This window comes from Pelophylax lessonae, assembly GCF_965119305.1.
Source record: "Pelophylax lessonae genome assembly, chromosome: 4".
Taxonomy (NCBI): domain Eukaryota; kingdom Metazoa; phylum Chordata; class Amphibia; order Anura; family Ranidae; genus Pelophylax; species Pelophylax lessonae.
In genome coordinates this window covers 569,801,048-569,824,505 of record NC_138771.1, presented here as the reverse complement: position 1 = coordinate 569,824,505, position 23,458 = coordinate 569,801,048, and the positions used below count along the sequence as shown (strand labels likewise).

At 44.1% G+C, this 23,458-nt stretch overlaps 1 protein-coding gene across 5 annotated transcripts in view; it reads left to right on the top strand.

Annotated features, from left to right (window-relative positions):
• Nucleotides 1–23,458, top strand: part of ANK1 (ankyrin 1) — a 409,057-nt gene that overhangs the window by 361,318 nt on the left and 24,281 nt on the right. For all 5 annotated transcript variants that reach the window (XM_082256778.1, XM_082256779.1, XM_082256777.1 and 2 more), the window contains 5 exons: nt 8,158–8,289; nt 10,731–10,904; nt 18,660–18,968; nt 19,057–19,129; nt 20,851–21,019. In XM_082256778.1, coding sequence (XP_082112904.1) covers nt 8,158–8,289; nt 10,731–10,904; nt 18,660–18,968; nt 19,057–19,129; nt 20,851–21,019 — 857 coding nt within the window. The remainder of the gene's footprint in view (nt 1–8,157; nt 8,290–10,730; nt 10,905–18,659; nt 18,969–19,056; nt 19,130–20,850; nt 21,020–23,458) is intronic.

Below are 23,458 nucleotides of genomic sequence, written 5' to 3'. Positions count from 1 at the left end.
GATATGTGTGCAGACATGCTGCAGCGGCGGCCGCTAATGCGGTCCGCCATTTTTTTGTAATATGCTGTGGGTGGCCAGTTTCTTCTGGACCTGGTGCAACGATGTGTTTTGGCGAGGACATGCGCGCTCGTTTTCGAGCACATGTCGGCAGCCATCTTCCTGTAGCCTCTATCCCTTCTGCCGAGCAGCCATTTTGCCTGAGCCTCATAGGTTATATAAGTTCAGCCGGTTCTTGCATCACTTCCTATTCTCTCTGGAACAGCGATCGGTGGCAGCAGCCTGTTGTGCTCTCTCCAGGTTTTTTCCTCTATTGTACTGTCCTTCCTAACTCAGTGTTTTTCTGTCCCTGTGGGGTCGGTGCATACAGTTAGTGTACGGTGGGCTGCGCTCGCCGTAGTGTTAAAGGGCCAGTACCTTTTTTTCTCCATTCCTGTTTGGGCATGGATTCTCAGGATAGCAAGTTTTCCCCCGCCCTGGTGGGGGACCAGGGGGCTGCTGCTTCCCCCGAGGGGGCTGATCTGGCCGCTGTAGTGGCATCCTTGGTATCTCAGATGCAAGTGCTGATGGCTGAACGATCTGCAAAGAGGGCCAGGTTATCCATTTCCTCTGATTCAGAGGGCGATGTGGCTGCTGTGGCTGGCGTGCCCTTCTCAGGGTCTCGCTCATCTCTGGACCTTATGGGGTCTGAGGGGGAGGCGGAGGTGGAGGGGGTTGATACTCCTCCCCCTGGCTCGCCTGAAGAGCTTGCACTCATGGATGAGCCGATTGCCTCCATAAAGGATACGCTGCACCTGGAAGATGAGCCCACTCCTCCTGCTAGGGTGTCCTCTTTTGGGACACACAGAACCCGCAAATCAGCGCAGGTTTTTCCCTGCCCTGCGGAGTTTCATCACACTGTTAATGGGCAGTGGCGCAATTTAAAGAAGCCCTTTACTGTTCCCAGTAGGTTTAAACTGCTTTATCCCTTTGCGCCGTCCACCGACGAACGCTGGTGTGTGGCACCTCAAGTGGATCACGCTGTAGCCGTTTTGAATAAGGCTACCCTGGTTCCTACTGAGGATACTCCCGTTTTCCGGGATCCTACGGACAGGAGATTGGAGTCTCTTGCCCGTCATGCATACATGGTGGCTGGCTCTATGCTCAAGCCTATTTTTGCTTCGGTTATGGCAGCCCAGGCGGTGGCCGATTGGACGAAGGTGCTCAAGCGCACCCTGGTGGCTGATTCGGCTCCGCCGACCACACTGGCTATGGTGGATCAGATCCATCAGGGAGTCATGTACTTGTGTGACGCGGCCTTGAATTTGGCCCCTTTGGCTGCACGCCTGTCTAGTGTCGCGGTGCTCAACCGTCGTCTGATATGGCTGAAAAGTTGGTCGGCCGACCAATCATCTCGCAAGACGGTAGCGGATTTTCCCTTTGCTGGTTCTCGCCTTTTCGGCGAGGCTTTGGATACTCTGGTGAAGGGTGTTACTGGGGGCAAGAGTACTCATTTACCCCAGAATCCCAAGAACAAGTCCTTCCGTGGCAAGCGGAACTCCTCGTTTAGGCCCTCTCAAGGGTCCTTTCGTGCCTTTAGGTCGCAATCCAAGGGCAAGCCCTTCAAGGGCCAAGGCTCCCAGAAAAAGCCGTGGGCAGGTAAGCAGAAATCCGGTCAAGTCGGTTCTGCAGCCAACTCCGCTTCCGCCTGAAGGGGCGCCCTCATCCGCTTCTGGGGTGGGGGGACGTTTGCGTGGTTTCCTCCAACCTTGGCTGCTCCGCATCCAGGACAGATGGGTTCAGGAAATCGTTCGATCAGGTTACAAGATCGAATTCCTTTCTCGGCCGGCGGGCAGATTTTTCCCCTCAAATCTTCAGCTGACTCCGGAGCGTTTGCGGGATCTGCACCTAGCGGTGCGGGACCTGCGAGCCCAGGGAGTGGTGGTCCCGGTACCTCATCGGGAAAGATTTCGGGGGTTTTACTCCAATCTGTTCACGGTGCCCAGAAAGGAGGGCAAGGTGCGTCCGATTCTGGACTTGAAAGCTCTGAACCGCTTTGTGCGTGTTCGGAAGTTCCGCATGGAATCCCTGCGCTCGGTGGTGGCTGCCCTGAGTCCGGGGCTGTTCATGTCCTCCATAGATTTAAAGGATGCGTACCTACACATCCCCATTTTCGAGGGTCACCAAAGGTACCTTCGATTCGCCATTGCGGAGGAACACTACCAGTTCGTGGCGTTACCTTTCGGTCTCGCTTCGGCTCCGCGGGTTTTTACCAAGGTTCTGGCGCCGGTTCTGGCCCTGTTACGGGCACAGGGCATTGCGGTCTTGGGGTATCTTGACGATCTCCTGATAAGGTCGAATGCCAGCCAGGGCCTGTTGACCGACCTGTCCACCACGATGCAGACACTTCAGGAGTTCGGTTGGACCATAAATGTTCCAAAGTCGACTCTGTGTCCTTCGGTTCGCCTCCCCTATCTGGGGATGATTCTGGACTCCGTTCAAGCGAAGGTTTTCCTACCGGAGGACAAGCTCCGGACACTTCGGGGACGAAGTCAGGTCCCTCAGGGACAACCGATTCTCGTCTCTCAGGACATGCATGAGATGTCTGGGGTTGATGGTCTTGGATTTCGAGGCGATCCCCTTCGCCCAGTTTCACACGCGGGGTCTCCAGGCGGAGATTCTTGCCAAGTGGGACGGGCGACCGCTGTCTTTGGATCTGCAGGTCTCATTGAGTCACCGCGCCAGAAGGGGTCTTCTGTGGTGGCTCCAGTCCCCGGCGGTGTCGGGGGGCAAGTCTTTCCGTCCGTTGTCCTGGACGGTGATCACCACGGATGCCAGCCTGTCGGGCTGGGGTGGTGTCCTGGGCAATCTGTCCGCCCAGGGAACTTGGTCGGTGGAGGAATCCTCCCTTCCGATCAACATCCTGGAGTTGCGAGCGATAAAGCTTTGTCTTCTCCACTGGTCGGAGCGGCTTCTGGGCCGTCCTGTTCGGGTTCAGATGGACAATGCCACCGCTGTGGCTTACATCAACCACCAAGGGGGCACCAGGAGTGCCCGAGCGGCTCGGGAAGTGGCCGACATTCTGTCTTGGGCCGAGACGCACGTCCCGGCGATAACGGCAGTTCACATACTGGGGGTGGAGAACTGGCAGGCGGACTACCTGAGCCACCAGACCCTGGACCAGGGGGAATGGTCCCTACACCTGGATGTCTTCCAGATGTTGTGCGCGAAGTGGGGTTCACCAGATGTGGACCTATTCGCGTCTCGTCTAAACAACAAGGTGGAAAGGTTCGTGGCAAGAACGCGCGATCCTCGGGCGGACGCCTCGGACGCGTTGGTGGCGCCCTGGCATCAGTATCGTCTGATGTACGCCTTTCCCCCAATTCAGCTGCTGTCCAGGCTCCTTCGCAGGTTAGCCTCGGAACCGCACACAGTGATTCTGGTGGCACCGGACTGGCCTCGCCGGTCTTGGTACTCAGACCTCGTTCTGCTGGCAGTCGAACCTCCGTGGCGCCTGCCAATTCGGGCCGATCTTCCATCCTGCTTTACAGTCGCTGGCTTTAACGACCTGGCTGTTGAAAGCAGGGTCCTGAAGGACAAGGGTCTCTCCCCTGAAGTCATTCCCACTTTGATCAAGGCTAGAAAAGCCTCTTCGGGGAAGATTTCCTACCGTACTTGGAAAGCGTACTTTGCCTGGTGTGAGTCCAGGGGGTTTTCCCCTCGTTCATACTCGGTGTCAAGAGTGCTGGCTTTCCTCCAAACTGGGGTGGACCAGCGTTTGGCGCTGGCCACCATAAAGGGCCAGATTTCTGCGCTGGCTGTTCTTTTTCAACGCCCTGTGGCGTCAAATTCTTTGGTTCGCACCTTTGTTCAGGGGGTGCGTCATTTGGCCCCTCCTCGGAGGGAGCCTCTGCCTCCGTGGGACTTGAACCTGGTTCTGTACGTGTTGCAACACGCTCCCTTTGAAAAGATCAGGGAGATCTCGTTGCCTCTGCTGTCCAAAAAGGTTGCCTTTTTGGTGGCCATCACTTCGGCTCGCAGGGTATCGGAGTTGGCGGCGTTGTCCTGCCGCTCTCCCTATTTGGTACTTCACAAGGATAAGGTGGTCTTGCGACCTAACCCGTCCTTTCTCCCGAAAGTGGTCTCGGATTTTCACCTTAATGAGGACATTGCCTTGCCTTCGCTCTGTGCGAAGCCTCAACATCCTAAGGAGGTTGCCTTGCATTCCTTGGATGTTGTCCGGGCGATCAAGGTTTACCTATCGTCCACTAAATCTTTTCGCAAGTCGGATTCCCTCTTTGTCCTTCCTGAGGGACCTCGGAAGGGCATGGCGGCGTCGGCTGCGACCATCGCCAAATGGATCAGACAAACTATTGTGCAGGCCAATGCCTTGAAGGAGAGGGTTCCTCCCTTCCCTGTGAAGGCGCACTCAACCAGGTCTTTGAGTACGTCTTGGGCCTTCCGGCATCAGGCTTCAGTGGCCCAGGTGTGTAAGGCGGCGACTTGGTCGTCCGTTCTACACCTTCTCCAAATTTTATAAGGTGGATGTTCAGGCATCGGCCGGTGCCTCCTTTGGCTGTAAACTTCTCAGTGCGGCAGTGCCTTAGGGACCCTTGTTTTTGGGTCTTTGGCTGTTGGGGTGTTTTACCCCTGGGTTACTTGTTTTCCTGGGTTGTTGCTCCTGTTGAGCACCTTTTTTCCTGTTGCCCAGCTGGTTCTCTTACTGTGGTAAGGTTCCTTTCTCTGATGTGGGTACTGCGTTGCTTTCTGCGGCTGCGTTTCCCACCCCTCATGTCTACACTGCTTTGGGACATCCCATTGGTGAAGACTGTGTGAGTGGGCGGCGACTGTCGGAGGACATAAGAGAAAACTGAATTTTTGTAAAATCTTACCGTAAAATTCATTTCTCTGAGTCCTCCGACAGTCGCCGCCCCCTGCCCCTCTTTTGGGGTTTTTGTGTACTCTTACTGCTATGCTACCAAACTGAGTTGGGAATGCTGGTGCAGGGAGGTATTGACTAGTGGGACAGCCCCTAGGGGTGTGTCTATGCTAAAAGCTTTTGTTACTAACAAGTCTTGTGCCTAGCTACTGCTGCGGAGCAAAGGTCAATACCCATTGGTGAAGACTGTGTGAGTGGGCGACGACTGTCGGAGGACTCAGAGAAAGGAATTTTACGGTAAGATTTTACAAAAATTCCGTTTTTTTCATTTTGGATAGAGTAAGGGAGGGTTATAACCCCTGTCAGTTTTCCAGTTTTTTTTTTTTTTTTTTTTTTGTGTCATGTCCCATTGGAGCGATTTGCCTTAAACAAGAAGTGATAGAAAGATTTCTGTTCTGAGGACAACCCAACATTTGGGATTTTATTTTACTTTTGATGATAATAGTGAACAGGATAAATGGAGAGAGTGAATTTCCCTAATGGGGACACAGACAGCAATAAAAACCTTAAGGGTTTTCTAATCCAACTCCACTCTATCCAAAACTAATAAAAATGTTTTCCCGTCATTACACTTGAAACTCTTATCATTTTTGGCACCTTGGTTATCAGTACCAATCAGGACCAATAGAGAGGCTGAATCTCCCCAGTTGGAATATGGACAGCAATAAAAACCAAACATAGCTTCTAACTCTTTCCTACTCTGGCCAAAACTAAAAAAAAAAAAAAAAAAAACTTTGGGTAGGCATTCAATGTAACTGGTATAAGATAGGGTGCCCAGGGTGGGTATTGTGGATAGCAGTAAAGGTCTAGTCTAGAAATTGTGGTGACAGGTGGATAATCAAAGATTTCCTTGATCATGTACCATATGTCTAACAGTATTTACAAGATCAAAGTATATGTTACATGTGCTTCTGGAGAAAACTGTGCTGTCCCACAGCCTTCTCACATAGCTGTGAATATAGACACTTAATCCAGCTGTTGTATCTCCTTCAGATGTAATTGAGAGCTTTATTACATTGCTTCTGCTGTTATCGCCTATGACAGAACTTGTAGACGGCTGTCATCTGTCTCCTTACCTTGTCTGTTATGTGTCATTTTCTAGCACTTAGTAATATATAAATGCATTGGTACATAGTTAATCTAGTTGAGAAAAGACACAAGTCCATCCAGTTCAACCAACATAAAAAAACACACACACACACACAGAAAAGCTCCATATATAGTATACTATACCCACAGTTGATCCAGAGGAAGGCAAAAAAAACAATAATCCAATTTGCTCCAGTGGGGTGAAAAAAAATCCTTCTTGATCCCCCAAGAGGCAATCAGATATTACCCTGATCAACTTTACCTATGTAGTTAGTATCCAGTTATATTATGTGCATTTAGGAAATAATCCAGGCCTTTTTAAAAGCAATTTATTGAGTGGGTCAGATCCATCTCTTGAGGGATTCTATTCCACATTTTCGCAGCTCTTACTGTGAAGAAGCCTTTCTCTGTTTGGAGAATAAATCTCTTTTCCTCCAGACGTAAAGAGTGCCCTCTTGTCCTCTCTGATGACCTTAAAGTGAATAGCTCAACACCAAGTTCACTATATGGACAACTTATGTATTTATACATGTTGATCATATCCCCCTTAATCTCCTCTTCTCAAGAGAGAATAAATTCAGTTCCTCTAATCTTTTCTCATAGCTGAGCTCCCCATGCCTCTTATAAGTTTGGTTGCCCTTCTCTGCACTTTCTCCAGTTTTCCGATATCCTTTTTGTGAACTGGTGCCCAAAACTGAACTGCATATTCCAGATGAGCTTAATAGTTTGGAGTAGTCTATGGGGTTGATTTATTAAAGGCAAATAGACTGTTCACTTTGCAAGTGCAGTTGCACTCTACAAGTGAATTATCTCAAGAGCTTAGTGAATGAGGCGAAGCTCTGCTGATTTTCATCATCCAATCTTGTCCAAGCAAAAGATCTGTTTGTGTGTATTCTGCGTGTTATTGGGTATTCTTTGCATTCACTGAGATCTAAGGATAATTCCCTTGTAGAATGCAGCTGCACTTGCAAAGTGAACAGTCTACTGTGTTTGCCTTTAGTAAATCTCTGGTGGCATAAAAAATGCAGTGCACTTGTCACTTCCTGTGAGCTGAACTGAATTCACAAAGCAATGGTATCTTCAATTCAAATTATCTTTTGTAAGTTACGGTTTTTGTAGTCCAAATCTGGAGAGCAGCCTAATGACAACAATTGCTCCTTCAAAGATACAGTGGAGGAGTGAGCCTTGTCACCCTAGAGTGGGACGTGTGTTATTCACAAAATTTTCAGGTAAGAATAGGGGAAAAAGCCTGAAAAAAAGAAAACTAAGGCACCACAATTAAAGGATACGTTTCAAGGGGGAAAAAAAATAATAAATGCACATGTTTTTGCAGAAAAGAAAATGTGAATGTATTATTTTTTAAAGGAGCCTGCAAAGAATTGCATCCACAATCAGCAGATTGTGAGTGCAATGTCAGGCTCCTGCACACTCTCCCTCCAGATTTCTGTCTGTACCTCTGGACAGGCTTTCAGGCAGAAAGCTGGAGAAAGAGTCACAACAGTAAAATCAGTGTTTACATGCAGTGAAGCATGCTTGTTATACTCTCTGTGGAACCTAAGGGGTTAATCCTGCGAATTGTGTAAAAAGGCTGTTTGATCCTGTCTTCTCAGATCCTCCCCTTCTTTTACAGTCCCCAAGCCATCTGTTGTTAGTACAGAGCCTTGGGGGGCATTCTCAGTTTGGTGTGTATTGCTAGAGAGTTTTTTTTTTTCTTGGGAGAGTGCATGTAATCAGCACAGGACCAATCAGCACTGACCAGACAGAGGATCAGGGGTCCTGAAGCCTCATAGGACAGTCAGAGTAGAATGAAAACTCCTCCTACAAGCTTTAACTAGACACTGATTGAAGTCACAAAACTGCTATATACTGCTGATGGGAAAAGGTATTTAGCGGTTTAGATTTACTATAATAATTGCATTTCCATGTTCTGTGTACTGTAAGAGACCAGATATAGTAAATGTTTAGTAACACTTTAAGGACTGGACTAGACTTACACCTGTAGGACCATAGAATGGAGTATAACATACATTAAAAAAAAATGAATGTTTTTAAGATGAATGCTAGCATGTATTTTGATGATATGATATGATATTTTGATTAGTCTAATTTGGCCATAAATGCTAGTTATGAATGTGACCTTGTCCTGTTTACAGAACTGGCACGTGAGTTGCAATTTGAAATGGATGACATCAACAGGATTAGAGTGGAAAACCCAAACTCCTTGTTGGAGCAGAGTGCGGCCTTACTACATCTTTGGGCATCACGGCAAGGTTCTAACGCAAAATGTAGGTACACTCAAAACCATTATTCTACTTGCTGGTGCTGAATATTTTCCAGGGAACTCCTCACAATTTAAATATGTCAACAGATAGAACACTGCTTATTCTTTTACATGGAGACCCCAACCTGACTCATTAATGTCATTCCTACTGATTGAAGTGGCAAGCTTCATAGGGCTCTTTCACACGGGCGTTCCGTATGTCCGTTTTTCATCCTATGTATCTCTATGTAAATATGGATGTCATCGGATGATCATCCTCTGACATCCATTTTTTGTCAGTTCAGTTCAGTTCAGTTTTTTTGAACGGAGGAGAACCCTATTTTTTCTTCCTTTCAAAAAACGGAACTGAAGCAAAAACGGATGTCAGTGGTGTCATCCGCAGACATCCGTATTTACATAGACATGCATTATGTCAGTTTTTCATCCGCAAACGGATGGGATGAAAAACGGACATACGGACCGGATGACACAAGTGTCATCCATGTCCGTTACAAAAAAAAAAAAAAGGACCTGATCGGGCAAAAAAAAAGGAACGCCCGTGTGAAAGAGCCCATACTGCTGCTGCCTACAGCAATGGTGGCCTGGGTTATTTCTGCCCTGGGTACATTAAGATGAGGCACAGTAGAACCAACTCCATGTTTACAATTACAGGATATTATGGGATGGATCACACAGACAGCAGAAAAGCCATACATTTATAATACATCTTTTCCATATAGATTTTTCTATATGAAAAGCTGTAGTGAAACATACAGATGATGAATTATATTTAAACATTTTATAGGTAGTTTGTAAAGGGGTAGTTGGTCTGTTTAGCCCTCCTCAGGTCTAGATGCCTCACTGGAAATGGCTGGTACTACAGTGGGGAAAATAATTATTTGATCCCCTGCAGATTTTGTAAGTTTTCCCCCTTACAAAGAAATGAAGGGTCTATCATTTTTATCATAGGTGTATTTTAAATGATAGAAACAGAATATCAACCAAAAATCTAGAAAAAAACACATGATACAAATGTTATACATTGAGTTGCAGTTCAGTGAGTAAAATAAGTATTTGATCCGCAAGCACAAAATGACTTAGTACTTAGTGGAGAAACACTTATTGGCAAACACAGAGGTAAGATGTTTCTTGTAGTTTGTTAGCATGTTTGCATACATCTCAGGAGGGATTTTGGTCCATTCTTCTTTACAGATCTTCTCTAAATCCTTAAGGTTTCTTGGCTGCCACTTGGCAACTTAAACTCGTTTCAGCTCCCTCCATAAATTTTCTATAGGATTGAAGTCTGGAGACTGGCTAGGCCACTCTATGACCTTAATGTAATTCTTCTTGAGCCACTCCTTTTTTGCCTTGGCGGTATGTTTTGGGTCATTGTCATGCTAAAAGACCCATCTTCAGTGTTTAGGCTGAGGGAAGAAGGTTCTCATCCAAGATTTTACAATACATGGCCCCGTCCATTGGTCCCTCAATGCGGCAAAGTCGGCCTGTACCATTAACAGAGAAACAGCCCCAAAGCATAATGTTTCCACCTCCGTGCTTGACTGTAGGGATGGTGTTCTTGGGGTCATAGTCAGCATTTTTCTTCCTCCAAACACAGCGAGTCAAATGCCAAAGAGCTAAATTGTGGTCTCATCTGAAAACTGCACTTTCTCCCAATCCTTCTCTGAATAATTTAGATGTTCATTGGCAAACTTCAGACGGGCCTGTACATGTGTCTTCTATGATGGCGTATTGTGTTACCAATGGTTTGTTTGGTGATTGTGGTCCTACTGCATTGAGATCATTCACAAGCTCCTCCCCTGTAGTTCTGGGGTGATCCTTCACTTTTCTCATGATCATCCTGACCCCATCTTTCATGGAGCTCCGGACCAAGGGTGATTGATGGTTATTTTGTAGTTCTTCCATTTGTAAATAATGGCTTCAACAGTTATCTCCTTCAAGTTCTCACAAGCTTCTTGCTGTGGGTCTTGTAGCACATTCCAGCCTTGTGCAGGTCTACAACCTTGTCCCTGACGTCCTTTAGCGGCCTTTTGGGTCTTTGGTCTAACCCATGATGGTAGGTTTGAATGGAAGAAAGAAATTCTGTGGACAGGTGTCTTTTATGCACAATACATTTGTATCATGTGTTTCTGTTTGGATTTTTGGTTGTTATTCTTTCTCTATAGTTTAAAATACACCTATGATAAAAAATGATAGACCCTTCATTTCTTAGTAAGTGGGCAAACTTACAAAATCTGCAGGGGATCAAATAATTATTTCCCCCACTGTATATACAGATGCTTAATCCTAATACAGCTTAGATTGTTGAAATGGAGCAGAATTACAGAAACACTAGCCGGTTTACCAAAGTCAGACCATGGCTTTTTGTAGAGCAGTGTTAAATACCATCTTATTTAATATTTATTTAAATATTATGCTGTTATTTTATAACATTTATATTTCATACAGTGGAAGATTTATACACAGCTCTGCGTAACATTGACCGCAATGAAATTGTCACCATGTTGGAAGGTTCCGGGCGGCAGAGCAGAAGTTTAAAGGGAGATCGCCGCTACACAAACAGCGATGGATCTATTTCCCCCTCTCAGAGGAATGGTACACTCCCCTGGGGGTCATCACCAGGTATGTGAACATGCAAGGTCCTAATTTGGATTAAGTTACGATTAGGTAGTATTTACTAGTATTTATCAATACACAGCTGGCATGGAAACCTAGAAAAAAGGGGTACTTATCTAAAGTGATTTCCATTAAAAGATAGATAGATTAGATAGATAGATAGATAGATAGATAGATAGATAGATAGATAGATAGATAGATAGATAGATAGATAGATAGATAGATAGATAGATAGATAGATAGATAGATAGATAGATAGATAGATAGATAGATAGATAGATAGAAAGGGAGAGGGAAAGATTATAGGTAGATTGAATAACAGAGATAGTAAAGATAGATAGATAATGGCTGTCCCACCCTGTATTGCTGTACACATCACAGTCCCTGTGCTTATGCTGGTCATGCACTGAACGAAAAATACCAATCTTTAAAAGATTAGCTTAAAAACAATCACTCAGTATAACAAAGAAGCCCTCTGACAGTCTTCATGGCTTTCTAATCAAAGGTTTCCTTGAAGACCTCAGGTAATCCAGCTTGCAAAGGTGATAGGTAGATAAACAAGGGCAGTCCACAGTTCCAAATTGTAAACAATCTTTCATGATTAGCGTAGTGTACATGTTTTTTACACTGTGCAGACACCCTGGTCCTAGTGTGGGGAAAGAATAGTGATTAGTTAGGAAAATCCAACTGATGCAGTTGACTGTTCTCATTGGCAGATCAAATGCAGATCAACTGCAGGTTTAATGCACCTGCAATCGATTTTAAATGATCTCAGAAGCATCTCAAACTGATGTCAAGATTGCGCAGCATTTGCCAATCAAATCCTATAGCCCTTTGCCAATAACGAGTTCACGGGCTGTATTCTTCAAAATTCTTTAAAGTAGAACTATAGGCAAAACTTTTTTTTTCATTATAGATAGAGCAAGGGAGATTTTCTTTCACCATTTGTGTCCCATTGAGGAGATTTCCCTTCACTTCCTTTCTCATAGCCAAACAGGAGGTGAGAGGAAATCCCTGCAAATTAGGGGAATTCCTTGGGGACCTCATGGTGTCCCTATTAGAAGATTTTGCCTCTTTTCTGAGGACCCCCCAAAATTTGTGATTTTCTTTTACTTTTGCTTTTAATTTTAATGGTAAACAGAAAAAAAGGAGCGGATCTCCTTAATGGGGGCACAGACAGCAATAAACACCTAACAGGTGTTCTAATCCCTCTCCTCTAACCAAAACTACAAAAAAAAATTGCCTTTACTTAGGCCCCTTTCACACTATCCGTCCGTCGGACGGATTCCGTCTTTCTCAGCGGGGGATCCCGCTGAGCAGAAGGATGACAGCTGTGTCTCCGCGCAGTGTGCGGAGACACAGCTGTCAGTTCCCCATGCATCTCTATGGGGGAAATCGGATGGGAACGGACCATAGGGTTTCCATCCGTCCAGATTTGACGGATCGGATCAGATTCATCGGACATGTCTCCGCTGACATCCGATCCCCCATAGAGATGCATGGGGGGACTGTTCAGATCCGCCCAAAAAACGGAAAGGCGGATCTGAACGGTCCGCCTGTGTGAAAGGGGCCTTATACTTTAATGTAATCTAATTTCTAAAAATATATACTCACCTCTACCAGTAGCTGCTTGGTCTTTGTATAGTAATGTCTGTATTCCTGAAGGGGAATTCCACTTTACTGTATTCTTTCAGAATCGCAGCCTTTACTCTTTGTGCATGAGGCCTGACATTGAGAACAGCCAAGGATTGCCTGCTCCTGTACACCCTGATCTGTGTCTCTTTTTCTAACCTCTAACTGGTGTAGTTCACATCTGTCACATCACTTACCCCGGGGACAATAACTGGGGGGGGGGGCTAGACTCTCAATGTGTGTTTGTCTCACCCACTCTTTCTCCTTTTTCTCTCTCTCCTTCTCTCTCACTCTTTTGTTGAGTTTATCCGTTCACCTCTGACCTCTGACCTCCTCATGCTACTGTCCTCCCTTTATCAGTCAGGACCAGGTGTCTCTCTCACCCTCAAACCTTCTCCTTGTCCTGAGGGATGCATGTATATCTCTATAACATTTCTAGTCATATGGAACACACAGCACTGACATTACAGCACAACTACCTTAGAGCTGGAAACTTTTGTTTAAAGTGGAACGCCAATAAAATCTTTTATTTTTTCCTTTGAATAGAATAGAAAGAGGTTGGAATCCCTATTAAACTGATTATGTTGCTGGGTGATTCCCTTTACTTCCTGTTGTGTCACTGGTAATGAAAAATAAGGACACTATGTCCAAAAAAGACGTAGAATTGAATCCTGTTATATAATATTAGTCAAATGGGAAAGGGCAGGGCAGCAAGTGGTGGGAAATCTTCCCAATGGGACTTAAGCAGCTTTAAAACTCTGGCCTGAATAACAACTCAAAAAACAAGGTTTTGGGTTCCACTTTAAATAATTTTGTGTTGAAAACACTAAATTACATTTTGAATATCCTTTTATGTATACAAATGTAAATTCATTAGCAATGCATGATCTATTTTATATTACACATAATCAATTTAAAGTGCAATAAATAAAATTAGAAGTCCACCCTAACACTAAAATCGCTACATCTATAGGCATCAACGATCTAAGACTAACCTATCTAGCCCTGTAAAGTAGAAATCGCTATACATACCTTTTCGGAAGCCGCTCCGGTCCCGTCCTATGCTGGGCTTTCAGTGACAGCTTTACTGTGGAGGCAGGTGCAGAAGAGATAGCCGACAATGGAAGCCCATAGTAACTCTATGGGTGATGTCACTTTTCATCCGTTGTTGGCTGTCTCCTCTTCAGAGCTTCAACTGCTAGAGACCAGACTGGAGAAGCTTCAAAAAAAGGTATGTATACTGATTTCTTCTTTACAGGGCTAGATAGGTCAGTCTTAGATCGTGGATGTCTGCAGATATAGCGATTGTAGTGTTAGGGTGGACTTCCACTTTAATGAATAAGTTATAGTAAAATCCTAAATCGTAGAAGCCTTTCCCCTTGGCCAGCCATATGGCATCTCTATTTAATTCTGTTGGACGCATCATTTTCAGAAGGACCAAGTCCTGACCACAGCCATTCGCAAAGTGGCAACGCTCAAAGAGCTGCCAACCAAAGTATGAAGAGTTATTTGTATATAATGCATAAATTGTCTTTACTACCTTGCCAGCCCTCCTATTCCTGCAACTTAGTTTAATTTACAGCCATTATCAGATGAAGCTCTACACACATTATCAACGATTGAATGTGACACGTTCCCTCCTTGTCTGAGTGGTTTTCCTACTAGGACATCTGTGCCAAATGTTTTCCCATCACATCACAATGTGCACACCTAGAAATCAGGGGTCATTTATTAATTCAAATAATTAAAGCATTACAAGATATAACCATTTTTTACATGTCCAGTAAAAACAATATCGATCTTGATCTAGCTTTTGTTGTCTTCATTGTACAAGTTTATGGTCTTCTCTTTATTACCTTTTTCCTTTACTCTTAAAGCCCAACTGAAGCTTAAAGAGTAACTCCAATTTCGTAAAAAAAAAAAAGCAAATAAAAAAAATAATATAGCATATACAATTGCGACACAAGTCGTATTGTAAATGAATGTTATTAAAAATGCCTTTCCTTTTCAATGTGCAGCCGCTGTAATTTTCTGTAAAATGCAATGCACTGTGGCTACCTGGAGGTATTCTGTACACAGATGGTGTACAGAACACCCCCCAGAAACATTATTTCCTGCTTGTGTGATTGGCTCACTGATTTTCCCAGAAGTCTGCACTAAGATACAAGTCAGATTTCAGGCATCCCCTGCAACAAAAATGTCATTGTTGGTGGGATACTCCCAATAAGAAAATCATGTCTAAAGGGATGCAGAGCCTGCAATTTTCCTCATTAGTGCCCTGCAGGTGCAGCAGCTGATTGATATTTATGAAACCACTCCCATTAGATTCACTTACCAAATGGACACAGACAAACACACAGGGATTTCTTCAGAATAACAAAATGTAGGCATCTGCAACAAAGTTGTTCAAATCTTTGCAATGTACATTGAACACCCAGAGGTAAATGTTTTTTTCTCAACGAAAGTGGAGCAGCAAGATAGATTCCCAGGCTGTAAAAAGCTTAGTTGCAAGGATTCTTACTGTGATTAGTAGTGAAATAGCTCCCCAGCAGCCCAAAATCCAAGGTGCAGGCTGCAGTAAATGACTGCTGCACTCGGTGTGAGAGCAGTGGTCTCTCTGCAGTGGTCCAACACGCCCTCCCTTTTAGTCACAGCCGGCTTATACTTCCTGCTGATTGGAGAGCACTAGCTGTGACTCATCAGGACCAGAGTCAGGACTCTGCACAGAGACCACTATTCTCATACAGAGCACAGCAGTCCTTCCTTGCAAGCCGTCTCCCTGTGCTTTGGTTTCTGGGCAGCCCTGGGGAGCTACAGAATCTCCCTGCCAACCACAATAAGAACCTTACATTTAAGGCTTTAGTCTGTCAAATGTATTCTGCTGCTTTCCTCTTTTAATTTGGATTGAAGGCAAAGCTTTGAAGAGCATGGTGGGGAATAGGCATGCTGCTGAAATGACTGCATTTAGTGGCAGGTTCAGTGAGTTTAATTCTTATGGGCCATACACACTATACTATACAATTGTCTTTAGATTTTTTCCTTTAGATTTACCAAAACCATATAATATGAGGTCAAATCTAAACACTTTAAATTTGTATGCAATCTGGCAGGTCCTTGCATTACATAGTTGAAGGTAAATCTAAAGGAAATCTAACAACAAAAGTTGTATAGTGTGTATCCAGCTTAATGCCTCGTACACACGCAACGATTATCGGCCGACCGATCGTCCGACTTTTGTCCAGAGTGGTGTTTTGTTGGTTGGAATGTGCTTAGACTGCACACGAATTTTCTCGGCCAACAAAAATCTACTTCAGAAGTGATGTCATGACTGTCATCTGTACTGACTGACAGAAAATCGGCCGTTGTGTTGACGGCCAACAAAAATTTTATAGCCTGCACACCAGATTTTTTTCGGCCAAAAAGTCGGAGTCGGTTGTCGGAAGCATCATACTAACAAGCCGAAAATTGTCCGATCGTACGTTGGCCGAAAATTCCCGGCCAATAATCAATGCGTGTGTACGAGGCTTTAGGCTGGCCATACATTATACAACTTTCTTCTACAGTTTTCCTTTAGATTTGCCAATACCATATATTATCAGTTCAATCCTAAACACTTTCAATTTGTATGCAATCAGGCAGGCCCTTGCACTATATAGTTGAAGGTAAATCTAAAGGAAATTGAATAAAATATTTTTATAATGCATGGTCAATCAAGGACTGCAGAAACTGTATTAAAAGTAACACCATTGCAATTTTCAAATATTTGTTACATATGATCTTTTTTTGTTAACCTATCCATAAAGAAGAACTGAAATCTAAAATGTGGCCAGTATGGGTTACTTATACCATTGCTAAATTAAAACCCATATGAAATTGGTTTGCTTAATAAGCAATAACTGCATATGGAGGCTGCCAGCTTCCCCAGGGCCTAGGATGCTGGTGGGTATATCAATGATCCAGTCCCTCTTCTACAGGGATGCACAGTATCCACTGTATTTATTTTTAAACATCTATTTCCTGATTTTCAGGTGACAAGATGTATATATGATATTTTTACATTGATGTAATTACAAAATCTCGGCAAACAAAAAGGTATTTAAAGTCAGAGAAAGGCTCCAGTGCCATGCCATATGGTAAATGTCCTCTGAGGTTTATCTGTGCACATTAATACTTTTTCCTTACCTCTGCAGAGGGATAGTTAGCAGAACGGAGGTCTCCCTTTTCCAAATCTGCGTTTGTCAGTATCGGTGTCTGTGTGCATGTGCACGAGTGTTGTGACTTGTGTCTTTATAGGTTGTGGTGTTGTGCTTTGTATAGATATGGCAGACATTCTGTGTTGCACTGCCAGTAATCGCTGTTTTTTTTTCACACTGTTACCGATTAGCTATGGGGAGCTCTCACATTGAAATGTCTAAGTAACATTTATGTCAGGTGACATTGTAGATTTTCTCTTGCAGCAGCCCCTCTTGCCTTGTCTGTTCTGGGGGGGTTTCATCTTTCTAAAAGCAGCAGACAGGGTGTGACACGTGGCAGGGTGTCTGTCACTTCTGATGGCTCAAACAGCTGGGTAAGCAAGTGGTGACAAGGGGCCTCGCAGCCTGCACATTCAGCAGCTCACACTCTATATAGGGCCGTGTCCCTAATATATCTCACTGTAAGTAGGAACCCAGAGCTTAGCCCTCTCTGATTTATTCACAACATAAACAAAGCTGGCGTGGTTTTGGTAATATATATGAATGTTTTTAAAGAGGTTTTCTGGAATAAGATATATTTGGAGACAGTTTCGTACAGTATTAATGTTATATCCTTACCTAATGCTACCAGGATTGAAGCCACCCGTTTGAGAGAGTGCTAGGAAGTGCATCCACCTCTGTGGTCGTAAGGCTACAATGGAGCTGGGCTGCAGCACCTTGAACTCACTCTAGGGCATTCTCTTACTCCATATGTTATTCCTGTACATCAGAAAGCTTACAGTGACCTTTCCAGTAAGTCCAGGTCAACAGAAATCTTGTACAGGAATAGCATACAGAGGCTCCAGATACACATATGAAAAGTATATCTGGCAAGTAAGAGCATTGTGACATCTTCACCAGTGATGACATAATTGGTTCCAATACCAAGCCCGGCTTCCTTCTCTGACTGCTTAGTGTCTGAGTACCATTGCATCTATGTGTTGGCTGTTAAATGTACATAAATAAGTATGAGAGTCACATTATGGTGTATTAAGACACTACCAAGAAGTCCAAGGCAGGTGTACGATTCTCGTTTGTCCCAGAAAGCCCTCATTAAGGTGCAATGTGACCCACACACAGTAAGGGCCTTTGTTAACGGGCTTTGGGCTTGTGTTGGCACCATCAGTTTGGGCTGCTTCTGAGATCATTCAGAATTCATTGACAGGTACACTTGACCTGCAGTTACCTTCTTCTGACTTCTATTTGACCTGCTTAAAACGGTCTTTGCGTTCTCATAGATTTTTGTATGAGCATGCAAAAACCTGCTTGAAACAAGCAAAAGCCATCAACAAAGTCACATTAAAGCAAACTAATTCATGCAAACTAAAAATGGCTGCTGAGACAATGGCCTCACGGATAGAAAGTGAGCCTAGTTACAGGATGACCTTTAACAGCCAGTCAGATCAGCTGTCTTATTGTGTGGAGAATGAGTTAAAGATTTTGAAAGGTTACTATAGCAATGCATCTATATGCCGTTTCTTTTTCAGTTTTCATTCATGAGGCCCAGTGTAGATGACAGGAGACTTTTGTCTTTAAATATACGAATACTATACTTTCCTCAGAGATCTCATACCTTGTCTATTGTCTTATTCAGAATCTTGCAGTGTCAGAAAACATGACTTCTTCTCTTGCTGTAATGGCACATTAGTGCTGAAGTGTATAGCATTGTACATTATAAGGAGGAAATAAACAATGTAGAGAAAGGGTGCACTAGAATTTCACTTTTTTTGTTCCAGAAGATTTTCCATAGTACATGGGGTTTATTGCATTGGGTTGAAAGGGAAGCAGTAGCTTCACATTAAATTGTGTTATTGGCAGATGTGGGAAATGATTGCATTTTCTGCTTTTTGGAGTGAGTGGCTGTGACAACCCCCTTCCCCACCCTCCCCTCCCACAGGTCAGTCCTTGGCACAAGATGAGCTGCTTTCCCCGGCCTCTCTCAACTACTCCCTACCCTCCCCATTGCGCATGGATCAGTACTGGAGTGAAGCGTCCATTTTGGATGGAGTCCCCATGGCGACAGCGGAGCCCGATGGGGTGTTGGACCTACCCGACCTGCCACTATGGGCCTCAGGCCTGTCCCCTTCCCTTGTGGCTCCTGAGGACTCATCCCTGGAATGCAGCAAGGCTGAGGATGAGTGGGATGCCCCGCCGCGTCCATCTTCGGGCTCCCCTGAGCTGGATGAGGAGGAGACTGAAGCTGGAGGTCAGAGGTTAAAGATGACGGTGTGAGAAAGTGAGAGAGATTCAGCATGTGGACAATCATTTCTAAACAACTTGTTCATTTATTGCAGGACCAGAACGGGTCCAAGCCCGGATAACAGAGACACCCACCACATGCAGAGTGACAGGAAGTAGTGTAGAAAGGTAAGTCATGGCTCAGTGCCATATAACCACAAGCAAGGATGCACCATTCCATTACCGGAACAGAGCCAAAGGTTTCATTTTTAAGCCTGTGCTAGAGCAATAACAATTGGAATCTGATTGGCTACTCTTTGCAATACTTCCATTGTTACTAGTATAAGTTTGTTTCTTTGTATTTCAAGTATAACTAAGGGCTCCTGTTTGACAATCTAAAGAAGTATCTAATCCAGTTACTGGCACAAGCCTCATAAAGAAAACAAGAAGCTCCCTTTACCTCCCTGACTGAGCCAAACACTCTTTTATTTGTATTTCAAACGCTCCATCTCCCAGACACTGCAGCTGACAATAATGGGGAGGGGGGGGGGGCCTCAGCAACAGAGGCAATGTTGGCAATCCAGATAGTAGTGGTCAGGATTAAGTGTTGCTTGTGAATCAGCAATTCCAATGCTGATAGCCACGCTCTCTGCAACATTTTTTCATCCCACTGTATGAAAGCAGGCACAGCCTTTATGAGAGTGGCAACTGCGCTCTGAATTCAGAAACAGTGAAGCATCGTTGCAACACCATTACAGGAGACTGTGTTAGGTGGACTTCACTAACAGGATTAACCGGTATTTGTACAATTTTGCAGAAGGACCAAGAGAAAACTGTAGCTACAGATAGACTTATAATTAAAGTGGTTGTAAAGGTTTTTTTTTTTGTATCAAAATAACAAACATGTCTATACTTACCTGCTCTGTGCAGTCGTTTTGCACAGAGCAGCCCCGGACCTCTTCATCTGGTGCCCCCGCCGAAAGCTGCTTTCCCTGGGGGCACCCATGCATCCATTGACACAGACAGTGGGACTCAGCCCGCCTCCTGTGTCACAGGATTTGATTGACAGCAGCGGGAGCTAATGGCTCTTTCTGCTATCAATCTGTCCAATGAGGAGAGAGACAGAGGCTGGAGCCATTGCGCTCATGCACATCGCTGGATCTGATCAGGTTCAGGTAAGAGAAAAGGAGGGGGGGAGCTGGGGGGGACGGACGCTGCAGCACAGAAGGTTTTTTATCTTACTGCAAGAGCGAGCACGCGCAGGTGCCCCATAGCAAGCCGCTTGCTATGGGGGAACTTGGCAGGGGGGAGGGGCCAGGAGCACCAACAGAAGACACGAGAAGAGGAGGAATGGGGCTGCTCTGTGCAAAACTTTTGCACAGAGCATGTAAGTATAACATGTTTGTTGTTTGTTTTTTTTAAATAAAAAGTGTGCCTTTAGAATCACTTTAATATGATATAATTAAAAAACTGTCAAAACACTTCTCCTTTCCACTGCAAAGCATCTGGCCTGTGCACCATACATTACCGTGGCTTAACAGATCCACTTAGTTGCACGTGACTATGAAGCCGTGCTAGTGAAAAATTCAGATAAAGTAATAGTTCAATTTTTTCAAATGTTTTTTAATTGTATACTGTTCTATGTTAGATTAATTCTTGCAGGTTATCTGGTCTCTTGGTCATGGCTTCTGATCTAATGCAAGGGGTATTAGAGCTGCCATTTACTGCTTGTTGCCTTTGACCTAAACACTTTCTGACTCACAGGCCCAGAGTAAGAGGGCAGCAAATAAAGTCAGAACTGATCTGCAAATTGTCCTTATATTGGTGACTCTGAAAATATTAAAGCCAAGAGGTCAGCGCGTTTCTGTCATGACAGTTTTTCCTTAAGCACATATCTTTCCCATCTGTAGGATCCTGGACTGGACTTCCGATGCCCCTGCACCCTCCTCTCCACGTAGAATTCCTCACCATGATAATGGCGCACCAGTGGCATATGAGGAGCTCCACCCAACCTTAAAAAGCAGCGCGACGATCCGGGTAGAACACAGCACTGTGTACAGTTCAAGGCGGCAAGTAGGGGTAAGTGCTCTGATGGTGTGTCCTCACCTCATTTTCTCCTACCTGTAAAGATCGTATATTTAGTTAGACAGGTCCAAAACACAGACAAACACAAATGTCTCTAAATACATACATACAAGGACTCCAGTCAATGCATTGCATGATTATTTCCAGTGTGTAGTCATAAAACACCTCCGAGCATCACATACTTCCTATGACTATCTTTCTCTGCTGATCACAGAGGTGAGCTAGCACCATGCAATGCCTATATAGATCAGCCAGCATGCAGTGAATTGTAGGAACGCATGTGGGTGATAAAAATTTCTAAAGGGGTCTGATCTATTCCTGCAGGAACAGTCAGAAGTCCTTGTGTATAGGACTCTTTAGATGGTGTGAGTTTCAGACTCCCACCAGTGACTTTCAGCACAGCTCTGAGGTTACTCTTCCCTTTTCTACCACCTTTTTACTTTCCAGCCAGGGTATTAAGTGTCCCTCCGCCTTCCCTTTAGCTCTAATTTCAGCCCCTCCTCATGAAACAGCTGACACAGAGCCTGAAATTTTCCCAGGAGCTGACATACGGGGCTTCCCTCAGCCCCCGCACCTCAACATCTGCTGATTTTAGGGCTGACATTTGGAATCTGTTTGGGCAAACTGCTGATCAGAAGGATTTATGTTAGCAGGTCCTCTTATTGGGATCAATAGATACTTAGGGGAAGAGGGGCGTGTTATTTTTATCCTTCGCTTACAGTAGCAAATCACTGGTATCCAGTTGCATCTGTATTATTCTTTGATGTCATCTCTATTATTGTAGGTTCATGGTACAGTCAGGGAAGAGTGAAGAATATGAGAGGGGTGGACTGGACAGAGACCCCAACGTCATAGTTGTTTAGTTAGGAGAATTTGGAATTCAACATTATTTAAGATCTCATTGTTTGAGAAAGAGGGGGTCTGTGCTCAGCAGGTGAGAAGATTGTAAAGAATGTGGGGTTTTCTGACAGAGCTAGGGGTCTGCATAGTCCTGATTGGCTTTTTCGTGGTGAGCTGTCAGAATGTGGTGCACATTGTACGAGGAGCAGCAAAGTTTGTACTAAAGCGAATGCACACAGAACTGGACCGGGAACTAGGGGAAGGAGGGGTGGAGGACGACGAAGAGACACTGACCACCAAAGTTGTGCGCCGGAGAGTGATCGTCCAGGTAAAGGGGCTGGCTGGATTTTAAATCTTATATCATTGTCACATTATTGTCTGTTTCAATTTAGGGAACTAAAACATATATGAATTTATAGGATGAAGTGTCAGTTGTACACCCTATTTGTATAATAGGACTTTTTTCCTATGTATATCAGTGTATAGGATGCAGTGTGAAGTGTATAGATCCTATTTATATAATAGGACTTTTCTGCTCTTGATATCAGTGTATAGGACACAGTGTGCGGTGTATAGATCTTATTTATATAATAGGACTTTTCTCCCCTGTATATCAGTGTATAGGACGCAGTGTGAAGTGTATAGATCTCATTTATATAATAGGACTTTTCTCCCCTGTATATCAGTGTATAGGACGCAGTGTGAAGTGTATAGATCCTATTTATATAAAGGACTTTTCTCCGCTTGATATCAGTGTATAGGACGCAGTGTGCGATATATAGATCTTATTTATATAATAGGACTTTTCTCCTCTGGATATCAGTGTATAGGACGCAGTGTGCTTTGTATAGATCTCATTTATATAATAGGACTTTTCTCCTCTGTATATCAGTGTATAGGACGCAGTGTGCGGTGTATAGATCTCATTTATATAATAGGACTTTTCTCCTCTGTATATCAGTGTATAGGACGCAGTATGCTTTGTATAGATCTAATTTACATAATAGGACTTGTCTCCTCTGTATATCAGTGTATAGGACGCAGTATGCTTTGTATAGATCTAATTTACATAATAGGACTTGTCTCCTCTGTATATCAGTGTATAGGACGCAGTGTGCGGTGTATAGATCTAATTTACATAATAGGACTTTTTTCCTCTGGATATCAGTGTATAGGACGCAGTGTGCAGTGAATAGATCTCATTTATATAATAGGACTTTTCTCCTCTGTATATCAGTGTATAGGACGCAGTGTGCGGTGTATAGATCTCATTTATAAAATAGGGCTTTTCTCCTCTGGGCGTCAGTGTATAAGATGCAGTGTGCGGTGTATAGATCTCATTTATATAATAGGAATTTTCTCCTCTGTATATCAGTGTATAGGACGCAGTGTGCGGTGTATACATCTCATTTATATAATAGGACTTTTCTCCTCTATATATTAGTTTAGAAATAGACATACCATAGAATTTAGAAAATGTATGAAAACGGGTTTGTTAAGTAACTGTAAGATGACTGTTGCTTCTAGCAACTGAATGTTTCTTTCTTGAAAGCCAAAGCAACAATCTTACTGTGTATATTTTTTGTTGTATTA